Here is an 11,446-nt window from a genome sequence, read left to right on the forward strand (position 1 = left end):
TGGAACATGGAGTCGGATACCTTTACTGTCCCTTTAGCGCTGTTTATATACGTTGCGTATCTTCTTATCAGATTGAGTACCATGGCGGATGGATGGACCCGGCGTTTACAAATTAGGGTTTGCTTCTTGCTCACGGCCGGGAAGGACATCTAGCTCTCATGTAAGGAGTGGATTTTACATGTGATTGTCATCAGTCTTTGATGCTCAATGGCGCGGAGTTCTGGCATAGGGTACGGACATGGGTATGGGTATGATTCAGATCATCGAGTTAGCGCAGACGCCTTGATTGATCAATTGTTGCAGTATAAATGAATATGCTATCACTCCGCTCTATCGCACTTGCTTCATTCATGCCATTCAACTCGTGTATTCGTCTATGCGTGACATTATGTCATGTTATACATACTAATACAGCGCGTTTCTCAAACACGACTCTGTCTACGCCTTGGGCTTGACGCCCTTGTGGATTGCCGCAATCCCGTTGGTCAAATCCTCGTAACCCTTGCCCGGCACCAAAAACCCAGCGTCCCGGATCATGTTGCTGAATTCCGTCTGGCTGGGGAAGCGCGCGATGCTCTCCACAAGATACTGATAACTATCCCTATCTCCTGCGACCAACTGTCCAATCAATGGGATAGCACCGAAACTCCACCGCTGGTACACGGCGTCGAAAAGCGGGTTGTTCACTTTGCTAAACTCGAGACAGGCGAATACACCGCCAGGCTTCAGCACACGGAACGCTTCCTTGAGCGCAATCTCCTTGTGTGTGAAGTTGCGGATACCAAACGCCACGGTATACAGATCGACGCTAGACGAGGGGATCATGTCCAGTTTCTCAGCGTTCGCTTCTACAAAGTCGAGGCGCGGGGAGCGGGCGTAGGGAGTCTGCAAAGAGCGCTTGCGGCCTTCAGCGAGCATGTCTGGGTTTATGTCTGCGACGGTGACTTTGGTGTGGGCGTCGTGGTTGATGGACGAGGCGTGGTCGAGCATGCGGAAGGCGATGTCGCCGGTGCCGCCGGCTATGTCGAGGATGTTCATGCCCTGTTGCTTGTCACCGGAGGAGGTGAGGGGGTTGCGGCCTGGGTTTAGATTGCGGACGAAGTGGTCTTTCCAGAGGCGGTGGATTCCCAAGGACATGAAGTCGTTCATTGAGTCGTAGGACGAGGCGACGGAGGAGAAGACAGCGCCGACTGTTCCGTTAGCATTGCACTCTGTAGGTATCGCAGACATCAATTGCCTACCTCGCTGCTCCTTCAGGGCCTCGGATATCGTCTCAAAGCCAAAATGCGTCGTTTGCGGGCCATGCTGCGGAGACTTCGGGGGTGGCGTCTGCTGCGCCTGTCTCACAGAGCAGGAGAAACACCTATATGGCTCCCTCGCTACCCTCCTCTTACTTGCATCGAGCAGCTGGCGCCCTATTCTCTGCCGTGAAGCCTGCATGTTGCGACAGTCTGGTGTTGTCGATTGTCGGAATGGCTTGGCGTCGACTTTCTCGAATGCGCAATGACACGCGCATAGACGGCCGGGGGTGCGCTAGCGGCCGCTGGAGAGCAACCAAAGTACCGCGGCCAACATCGTGTTACGCCGACGCTTGCCGCCAATCCATCCTTCCCCAGAAATTGATATACCGCCCTCCCCGCACTCGTGAACATGTAGATTGTCAAAATGTCCTTCCGCTATACTTCGCGGATATTACGCTCACAGAGGCTTTGGCCGCGGAATGCTGCAAACACGCCATGGCAGACGTGTCGTGGTGTTGCCTCGACGCCTACGGCTGAGAGGTGTGTATGTCGTCTGGAGATTGTAGAGATGGAAGGCTGATGTCTCGCAGAGTTCTCTTCCCTGGGGCCCTGAACAGCGAGTTTACGAATACTATGGAGTTCATGCAACCCGCTCAAGCCCAGGCGATATCGACGTACCGCGTTATGAACCAGTATGGAGAAATCATAGACAAAGAGATTGGCGTAGAGACCACAGACGAGGAGGCTCTTGTGATTTACAAGAACATGGTCAAGCGTCAGTGAAGTTGCTCCTCAGTCCAAACACTATTGACGGTTGTAGTGAGCATAATGGATCTCCTCATGTTCGAAGCACAACGGCAAGGAAGACTGTCATTCTACATGGTGAGTCAAATACTAATCATGCATGAAGCGATATGCTGATGGAACAAGGTCTCCGCAGGCGAAGAAGGCATATCCATCGGCTCCGCGAGCGCCCTCTCTCCCGCCGACGTCATCTTCTGCCAATACCGTGAATCGGGCGTCTACCTCCAGCGCGGATTCACTCTCTCCTCGTTCATGAACCAACTCTTCGCGAATGCAAAGGATAATGGCCTCGGACGAAACATGCCCGTTCACTACGGAAGCAAAGAGCTCAACATCCACACCATCAGCTCAACACTGGCGACGCAAATACCCCATGCAGCAGGCGCCGCGTACGCGCTCAAGATGCAAAACATCCAGAACCCAGAAACCGCACCACGAGTAGCAGTATGTTACTTTGGCGAAGGCGCAGCCAGCGAGGGAGACTTCCATGCCGCCCTCAACATCGCAGCCACCCGCCAAGTACCCTGCATCTTCATCTGCCGCAACAACGGCTACGCCATCTCCACACCCACATCCGACCAATACCGCGGTGACGGAATCGCCTCCCGCGGCGCAGGCTATGGCATTGCTACCCTCCGCGTAGACGGCAACGACATCTTCGCTGTCCGCCGCGCAACAGCCGAAGCACGCCGGCTGGCTCTACACGACGGCGGCCGACCTGTGCTCATCGAAATGATGGCATACCGCGTCGGCCACCACAGCACATCAGACGACTCCTTTGCGTATCGCCAACGCGTCGAAGTCGAGGACTGGAAACGCCGCGACAACCCCATCACGCGACTTAGAAAGTGGCTTGAAGGCAAAGAACTGTGGGACGACGGTAAAGAGAAGGAACTTCGAAGCTCGACGAGGAAAGAGGTGCTGAGGGCGTTTGAGGAAGCGGAAAAGGAGAAGAAACCTAGTATCAAGAATGCGTTTGAGGGGGTGTGGGAGGAGTTGACTGAGGAGCAGAGAGGTCATGTTGAGGAATTGAAGGATATCTTGGTTAGGTATCCGAAGGAGTACGATCTTGGGTCATTTGAGGGTGGATTGAAGAGCCTGGATGATTTGCTTGAGAAGAAGTAGAATATAGATTCTCTGCTTGCATAGGCGGTGGTTTCTGGCATGCACAACTACCGCATCGTCCATTATGATTGCTGATGCTGCCAATATTCGAAATTTTCAGTGTGCCAGTTTGCATTCAGCTTGATTTTCAGTCATCACGTCCTTCGAGCCAACCAAGACATATCCCCAGCAGATCAATCATCCCTTATCTCGAAGAGAATATTGGGCACAGCACTCCAAGTCCGCTACATAGCCCTACCAACCCATCTCATCACACATTACAGATGTAGCACCAAGCCATCAAGGTACCCGAGCACGTGAAGCGGCAAACAGGCGGTCGCAGCTAGTTGAGCTTTGCACAACATGTTAAAAGCTGTGCGATGTGATGCATATGCACGTCACATTGATCAGGTTTGCAAAGAAAAGGATTAAATTGCGCGGGTATCTAGTGTCATCTGTGTTACGTAGCATCGACCAGCCAGTCGGGATCTGCGTCTTCGTCTTCGGGGTCTTCCATCATGAGCGAACCGGTCTCTGACGGGGACGAGGAGGGTGGAGAGGGCATTTCGGCGTCGGTTTTGGGGTCTGATACGAGCTCGGAGTCCCCATCCCGCTCCGCAGACATCTTCTCTGCTTGTTCTTCTGCGCTTGTTCCATTCGTGACTGGCGCTTCTTCGGGTATGAAACCTCCTGCGTCATCTGCAGGGCCGTCAAGCGGTGCAGTTCCCCCCTCCGACTTGACAGCATTTCCAGACGGGCCAGCCTCATCTGAGCCATCACGGACGAAGCCTCCGCCTTCTTCATCCTCGGAAGAGTAGATCTGTCCAAAGCTACTTCTACGCCGAGGGAGCAATTGTTGTGAGTCTAGGATTGAGCTTTCAAAGCTTTGATGTCGATTTAGACTGATGGGTGCTGCACGATCGCTCTCATCTGGTATGAAACCACCGCCGTCATCATCACCACCATCATTGTCCGGCAGGAACCCGCCGTCCCCGTAATCCTGCTCTGGTGGTTGGTAGCCACGAGCTGACGGCTCGGCAATATCTCCTTCGTCAGGGAAGAAGCCTCCTGCCATCTCCTGTGCTGCCAGCTCTTTGTCTTCTTTGCTGATCTCCTCTTGCACGTCGATAGCCGGGCCTCTTTCGCCATCAATCTCAATGGCATTGACCCGTTGTGCAATACGTAGACCGAGGAAGAAGCGTCGCCAAAGCCGTAGGGATTCAGTCCTGCGCGCTTCGGCTTCGGATTCTTCCTGCTGGTGCTCCATGCCGTCAATGGCCGCTTGCACAGCATCTGCATACTCTTGTGCGACTACAACACCTTGGATAATTGCAGTACCATGGCGACCCTTGAAGGAAAAGCCAGTCACTGCATCTGCAAAGTCTACACAGACGATACGCGCTGCTTTCGACGCGAGCTTATGTCGGATATGCGTACCGCCGGGTGGACACATGGATGGCACGTAGAGGTCAAGGTTCCCGTAGGCATTGCGCGGCACACGACCTCGGACAACTGGGGGAGGGACATAGAGCTCGGTCTGGAACTCTGCGAAGAGACCAGCGCCAACCTCATCAGCTTCTTCGTCGACATCCATGTCTGCGCCGATTGAAGATCTCCTTCCTTTCTTAGGCTTCGCACGCTTGAGTGGCTGTTCGCCAACTTTCACGTCTCGACCCATGCGATACCATTTATCCGCTGTCCGGACCAAGTGTACGTTTGTACGACGGTAGATAGGCTCCATCTTAGGATTCATAGCGCTGCCACAGTTGACTTTGCCGACCACGTTCAGGGGGTGTATCACCTCATTATGCTTGAGGTGTCGCTCGAGAACATAGACTGGATGTCCTCTGAAATCTTGCACGTTCTTCGGAATGCCTTCCGCTGCTTCCTTGCGCGCCAAAGTCGCGTCTTCCATTTGATCTCTGTCAAGAGTGGTCCTACGCTCGAAGAAGCTCATCGTACGTCGCCACCATCTGTTTCCATCAGGAGTACTTTCGACGCGGTACTTCCGCGTCTTGGCATTGTACGCTTTCGCGTATCTGCGTGTGACGTCCTTGGCGGTATAGTCTTCATCAAACGCTATCGCATAGGAAAGACTGTTTTGAGTAAAGCTCAGGGGCGGCTCTAGCTTCTCAGGCGAGTTGACAGTAAACGTTGAGTGCGTATCGATCGGTACCCACTTCTGGTAGGAAGGGTTAAGCACTTCGACCCAGTACACTGGATATGGCGTATGGTAGGCTTTCTGCTTCTTAGGCGTCACACCTGTTTTATTGAGGACGGCATGTCGCTCCCCCATCACACGTTCAAGTCTCGAGAGCTTCTTGTTACGCGGACCTTGCGACTTGGGCTTCGTCGGGCTTGGGTCTGCCGGCTTGTTGTACGGGTCGATGACTATGGTGTTCTTCTGAGCGCTCGGCTTTTGCGGCGTCGCTCGCTCGGCCGCAGAAGAAAAAGGCAGCGGCTGTAACGAGCATACAAGCCTAACCTCAATGCCAATGCCGCGGAGAAGGGCACAAAACAACTGCACCCCTACATCCTGTGAGCCCTGCAAAGTGTGTGCCGCTGTGCGAAACTCGTCCTTGTCCATCGGGTCATCAAGGTCGTCAAAGTCTGAGAACGGCCGGATAGCAGCTTCGGCTTCGGCCCATCTAGGCTTGTACATGCCTTGGGCCGTGATTCTGAACCGCTTCGACCACAGCACCTTGAGCTCGTTCATGCCATCTATGAAGTGTTTCGAGGCCGAGTACTGTGACAGGTCGGGATTCGGTACCAGGTTAGACAAGGTTTTGGAAGGCACAATCTTGCGTAGTGTGCTCTGCACTCTCCTGTCGTTACACCAGGCATTTCTGCGATGGACGTGGTAGAGCAGACAAAGAATGTGCATCTTATGTATATCGACGCGTCGCTTCTTTTCGACTGATGTTATCGCCCGCCGGCGTGCCTTTCTCCTGGTCCCCGTGTCCTCTGGCTTTTTGACTCCCATGGTGATAGATATGTCGCCAATCTGGGGCGCAGCTTCAACGCCTTCGTCAGGGTCGTCGGTATCGTCGCCGTCAGCAAGCGCGTCTTCCCACTCCATGTCACTGTCATCTGACTCGTCCGAGTCGATGATGGTCTGTCGCACTCGTTCGCTTATGTGTGCTTCTTCACTGATGGTGGATTGGGCTGGAGCAGTGGGCCGCGATGGCGTGTGCGACGGTATCTGGGAGCGTGATGGCGCAGGAGATGATGAGTCGGGAGCACCGGTAGCCAGTCCCCGCTGTCGTACTGACTCAGTGTGGTGCTCAGGGCTTTTTTCTCTTCGTGGAGGCGCCGTCTTCCTTTTCTTGAGCGGGGGTTCCTTCTCGTCTGCGCTGGTGGGTTTTGACGTCTGCTCTTGGCGCAGCATTTCCTGGAAGACGGCTGGCACGCCCTCGTCCTCCTGTGCCTTCTTTGCGCTCCGTGTCGATCGCCTTGGAGTAGCCGTTTCCGCGGGCTTTCGCGACCTTCCTCGTGCGCCCGCCATGTCTACTGTCACCTGTAGAGTTGGGGTAGTGAGTGTGGATGCGAGGACTGTGATATTTGCGGTCGAGAGCTACACAGCGCAACAACACTAGTCATGGCTACGACAAGCGGGGGTATAGATGCATGTAGTCCTGGCCGTTTGTGGGCGTGATGCCTTGCTGCGGTTCGGCATTGGAGCGGATGAATGCCAACACTGATGACGCAATCTTCGAAAAGCGCGCTATCACGTGTTGGGCCACTCATCCTCGCCAAGCTCACGCGTCGCTTGGTCGTGATGCTTCGGATCTGTACAACCCGACATCAATGATCCTGTAAATTAAAGGTACTCAGTGGACTCAACACTTACCTCTTCAAAGCTATATGCAATGACTACCTGCAGACTGGTACCCGAGCGCCATAAAGGTTACTACCATATAGAAATGGTAGCCTATCGTCCTTGCCCAGGCCTGTAGCACTTGTGCGCTTTGTGGAAAGTGTACCACAGCTGTCAGTATGATTGTGGGTATCAGCAGTCTACCGCTATTCAGGGTTATGATGATTCTCAAAGAGGCTTGATACAGAACTCTGTAGAAGAACGAGATATGCTGGTCATGGAGGGGTCCATTATTGGAGGCGTCTGTGTCTATGGGTACTACATGTCGTGGCTACCCTCTATATCACACCTTTGCCCCTGCCACATCCAGGAAGACACGTTTGCGAAGTGCCTACTGTCTTTTCACCTCTGGTTCGTATCTCTGAATCACACTATCAACGCAAACATCAACATCAGTATTAACACCGGGATCACATCTATCACTACGAGAATTACTCATCATGGAGATGTCTATGGTTACCGCTGTAAGTGGGCGTACTCTCCGCACCCGTCTCCGTGGAATCTATCCGACGGACAGTCAAGACCAGATAACAACATCACCCGCGCCCAATCCGCATGAGGACGAGTACCCGGTGCGAACACCGTATACTAGTTCTTCGTATTCTCGAGCTGAAGAGCCGGAGCCTATTACCTTTCCTACCAATGGGGTTCAATACACGAATCAAGCGCCAGGGTCACGACCAGAGAACACAGCTTCTTCACAAACAGAGCCCCAGCCTTGGAATCTAGCACCATCTAGAAAACGCTTCTGTAGTCCCTTATCTTCGGATAGTGAGATCGCTGCGACACCGCTGAACCTTGATGGAGCGCCAGATCTAGCATCCCGATCAGAAGCACCAAACCCACCGTGGGGAAATTGTCCTTTCCCCCACGTACAAACCAAGGAATATATACAGAATCCAGCACCAGTGGCTGAGCCTGCTCCGACACCGATGCCTGTTCCAAAGGCCAAGTTACATCATCGACCGCTTTGGGCAGTTTCCAGTTGCTGCTCAGCACGCCGAACCCATTCACCTCCAGCGACGACTCATAGCGAAGATGATCAGGTTTCTATCAAGGCAGAGAGGGACTCTAGTTTTGATGAACCGCATGACCACCATGACACTATGGGTACTTGCTGCTCGGAGTTGCATCACTCAAGTGCGGACTCTTCGCTAAAGAATCTAGGGGATACCACGATTTCTGGCGAACATGATGACCCTGAGCTCGGTCCTCCGAACTTTGAGCGTGTCGTTCTCCGAATCGATGGTCTCAAGTGTGGATGTTGTGAGTCGGGTCTTTTACGAATCGTTGGACGCGTTCCGAATATCAAGAACTTTCAGCTGAACACTGTACTTGCTCGAGTTGAGTTAGAGCTGGATACCAATCGTCTGTCGGTTAGCAAAGTTGTCAAGATGCTAGAAACCAGGACCGGATACAGATTCGAGGAGCAGGTGGTATCCGACGGTCAAGTCTTGGAAGTCATCGTCACCGACCCTAGGCGCATGCAGCACGCCGGCCGGCCAGATGGTGTCATGCGCCTTGAAGTTCCTGAACGAGCACCATGGCGTCCTTTCGCTGTGCTAAGTGGGCGCACCAGTACAGCTCTGAAGGAAACGACCGCGGACGACGCCGATGGAGATTGCGGAATTTCAAAGATCCGTGTACCACCGACCAAGATATACTATGATGCAGCCATGATAGGGGCCCGAGATGTTCTCAGGCACTATCGTCAATTTGACCCAGATCTACGCCTGGCGCCTATGGCCGCAGACCCAGGGCTTGACTTGGGAGCAAAGCAGACGATAAGAGCCCTGAAATGGTTTTTGCTGTCACTCATCTTCACAATCCCCGTCCTCGTATTTGCCTGGGCACCTGTCGGAAGACGCTCTAGAGGTCCTCCCAACTCAATCTATCTCCCCGGCTTACACACGTCCCTAGCGCTCGCCACTGTGGTGCAGATGATTGCCTTGAAAGAGTTTTTCCCAGGCGCAATGCGGTCACTTTACCACTCTCGCGTCTTCGAGATGGACTTCCTGATCGCATTCAGCACGACGATGGCCTACAGCTTTAGCGTCGCTTCTTACATCTTCCAAGTCAGAGGCAAGCCACTAGAGACGGGGTCATTCTTCGAGACATCTACTCTCCTGGTAACGCTGATCTTGCTGGGTCGTGTTAGTAGTGTATCACTTGCATGTGAGACAAAGACTGACACCTGCCTCTAGGCCATCAATGAGTTCGCCCGTTTCCGTGCCGCAAAGTCGGTATCATTCCGATCTCTTCAGGTTGACGAGGTGAGTCGAGCGTTCGACACAGGTGACACAAGCGCTGATTCCGCTCCTCACTTCTGCAGGTCACGCTTATTGCCCACCCGGAGGAGTCCAACTCTTGGACCAACGCCCCGACAACCAAGATTGACACTCGGCTACTCCAATACGGTGACTTTTTCACGATACCACCTCATACCAGGGTAGCCACGGATGGTGTTGTTGTGTACGGAGGCTCCAATGTTGATGAGTCGATGATAACTGGCGAGTTCAAGCCCAATGCGAAAGGTCTAGACTCCGAAGTCTTTGCCGGCACTAACAACGGGGATGGGTTCCTGGTGGCGAGGCTGACAAAGCTCCCTCATGAGAACTCTGTGCAGCGAATCGCAGCTTTGGTGGAAGACGCGGAATTGACAAAGCCGAGAGCACAAGCACTTGCAGACCGGGTCGCTGGTTGTTTTGTGCCTGTAATGGCCTCAATCGGGCTCACAGTCTTTCTCATCTGGCTCTTTGTCGACAAGTACCACGACAAGAAGAATTGGCGGAGTGCGGTACTGACAGCGATTACCTACGCTATCGCTACATTAATCGTGTCATGTCCTTGCGCTATCGGGCTCGCTGTGCCTATGGTTGTCCTGATCGCGAGTGGAGTAGCGGCACGATATGGTATCATCTTCAGAGACCCACAGAAACTCGAGATCGCGCGTAATGTTACGGATGTCGTCTTTGATAAAACCGGAACTATAACTACCGGAACGCTCAAGGTCGTTAATGTTCCCAGGTACCGTCATACAGACGACGCTCATACAAAGGGCCTGCTGATGGGCCTCTTGAAGGACATCAAGCACCCTGTGTCTATTGGGATCTCGAGTTGGCTGGCACAAGATAGGCTTGTCCACAAGGATTTCCAGCCTCTGGAGGTCACAAACATTATCAGTGTTCCCGGTCAAGGAGTCCAAGGCACATGCGCGAAGACAGGAGTTGAGATCCGAGCCGGGAACGCCGAGTGGCTGGATATTAACGTGATGGGTCCAGAGACCAACACGATGTGCTACTACACGTATGGCGGAGATCTTCGCGCCAGCTTCGAGCTGACGGACCACCCTCGCCCTGGAGCGGAAATGGTAATTCAGAAACTGCTAGCCAGAGGGATCAAAGTGCACATGCTGAGTGGCGACACTGCCGGCGCCGTTACTAGCATCGCCAACAGACTCTACATTCCTGAGGGAAATACCAAGGCATGCTGCAAGCCGGAAGGCAAGATGAACTACGTACGCGACCTTCAAACACCTGGCAAGGTCGTCATGTTCGTGGGCGACGGTACGAACGACTCTGTGGCGCTCAAGCAGGCCCATGTCGGCGTTCACCTCAACCAAGGCTCAGACATCGCGAAGAGCGCGGCTGACGTAGTCCTTATGACCACGCGCCTCCACGATATTCTGATCCTACTCGACATCTCCTTTGCTGCATACCGACGTATACTTCTGAACTTCAGCTGGTCGGCCTTGTACAATGTAGTCGCCATCCTCCTTGCAGCTGGCGCGCTCGTCAAGGTAGGCGACCAAATCAGGATCAAACCGCAGTGGGCTGGGCTGGGTGAGCTCGTCAGCGTCTTGCCCGTTGTCCTGACTGCATTCCAGATGCGATGGCGGGACTATGGCAAGAATTACAGGATGATCGAGGCGGAGTATCAGAAGGTTGAGGCGCCCAAACGAGAGCGTCGTATACGTACGCGTGGTAGCTCTTCGGCTGATGGCACCGGTTGCTGTGAGATTCCAACGACGAGGTTGGCGCAGGTTGATGCTTTTACGAGGAGAAATGACAGGAGTAGGCTTCGGAGATTCCTTTTGGGGAGTGCGTTATGAGGATGTTTCTTGATGTATTTGTATTTTGCTTTTTGCGGCATTATGAGCATAGCGTAGAATGGACTGCCCCAAATCTTTCTCCACAAAGCCTATCCTTGATGACATGTGGTTCTCGCGACTCGAGCTCAACCTGAGGGCAAATGTTGTTACTAACTCTATTCGTTGCAACCTGTACAACTATATACCTCGGGGGTGAATCCGTAACAGCAGAAAAAATTAGATAACACGAGCTTCTTCATGATCCCACTCCCTCTTCCAATGCCTCCTTTCGTGCACCGATTTCGGGGTGCTCGTTCTCACTTCGTGATC

The 11,446-nt window shown here is 53.4% G+C and overlaps 4 protein-coding genes across 4 annotated transcripts; 2 read left to right on the forward strand and 2 right to left on the reverse strand.

Annotated features, from left to right (window-relative positions):
• Window positions 1-438: 438 nt before the first annotated feature.
• GT037_008390 (coq5 methyltransferase) lies at window positions 439-1,440 on the reverse strand (the record flags this gene model as incomplete). Its single annotated transcript, XM_038933437.1, has 2 exons — window positions 439-1,190; window positions 1,242-1,440. 2 exons carry the CDS (start codon window positions 1,438-1,440, stop codon window positions 439-441), a joined length of 951 nt encoding a protein of 316 aa, XP_038784102.1.
• Window positions 1,441-1,665: 225 nt separating this feature from the next.
• Window positions 1,666-3,170, forward strand: GT037_008391 (2-oxoisovalerate dehydrogenase complex alpha; the record flags this gene model as incomplete). Its single annotated transcript, XM_038933438.1, has 4 exons — window positions 1,666-1,781; window positions 1,832-2,016; window positions 2,062-2,123; window positions 2,172-3,170. 4 exons carry the CDS (start codon window positions 1,666-1,668, stop codon window positions 3,168-3,170), a joined length of 1,362 nt encoding a protein of 453 aa, XP_038784103.1.
• Window positions 3,171-3,609: 439 nt separating this feature from the next.
• On the reverse strand, window positions 3,610-6,654 carry GT037_008392 (dna repair protein rhp41; the record flags this gene model as incomplete). Its single annotated transcript, XM_038933439.1, has 1 exon — window positions 3,610-6,654. One exon carries the CDS (start codon window positions 6,652-6,654, stop codon window positions 3,610-3,612), a length of 3,045 nt encoding a protein of 1,014 aa, XP_038784104.1.
• An 812-nt stretch (window positions 6,655-7,466) lies between these two features.
• Window positions 7,467-11,137, forward strand: GT037_008393 (heavy metal translocatin; the record flags this gene model as incomplete). The annotated part of the gene is made up of 3 exons (XM_038933440.1): window positions 7,467-9,179; window positions 9,231-9,299; window positions 9,359-11,137. 3 exons carry the CDS (start codon window positions 7,467-7,469, stop codon window positions 11,135-11,137), a joined length of 3,561 nt encoding a protein of 1,186 aa, XP_038784105.1.
• Between the last annotated feature and the right edge of the window lie 309 nt (window positions 11,138-11,446).

Source organism: Alternaria burnsii (assembly GCF_013036055.1).
Source record: "Alternaria burnsii strain CBS107.38 chromosome Unknown 753, whole genome shotgun sequence".
NCBI lineage: Eukaryota > Fungi > Ascomycota > Dothideomycetes > Pleosporales > Pleosporaceae > Alternaria > Alternaria burnsii.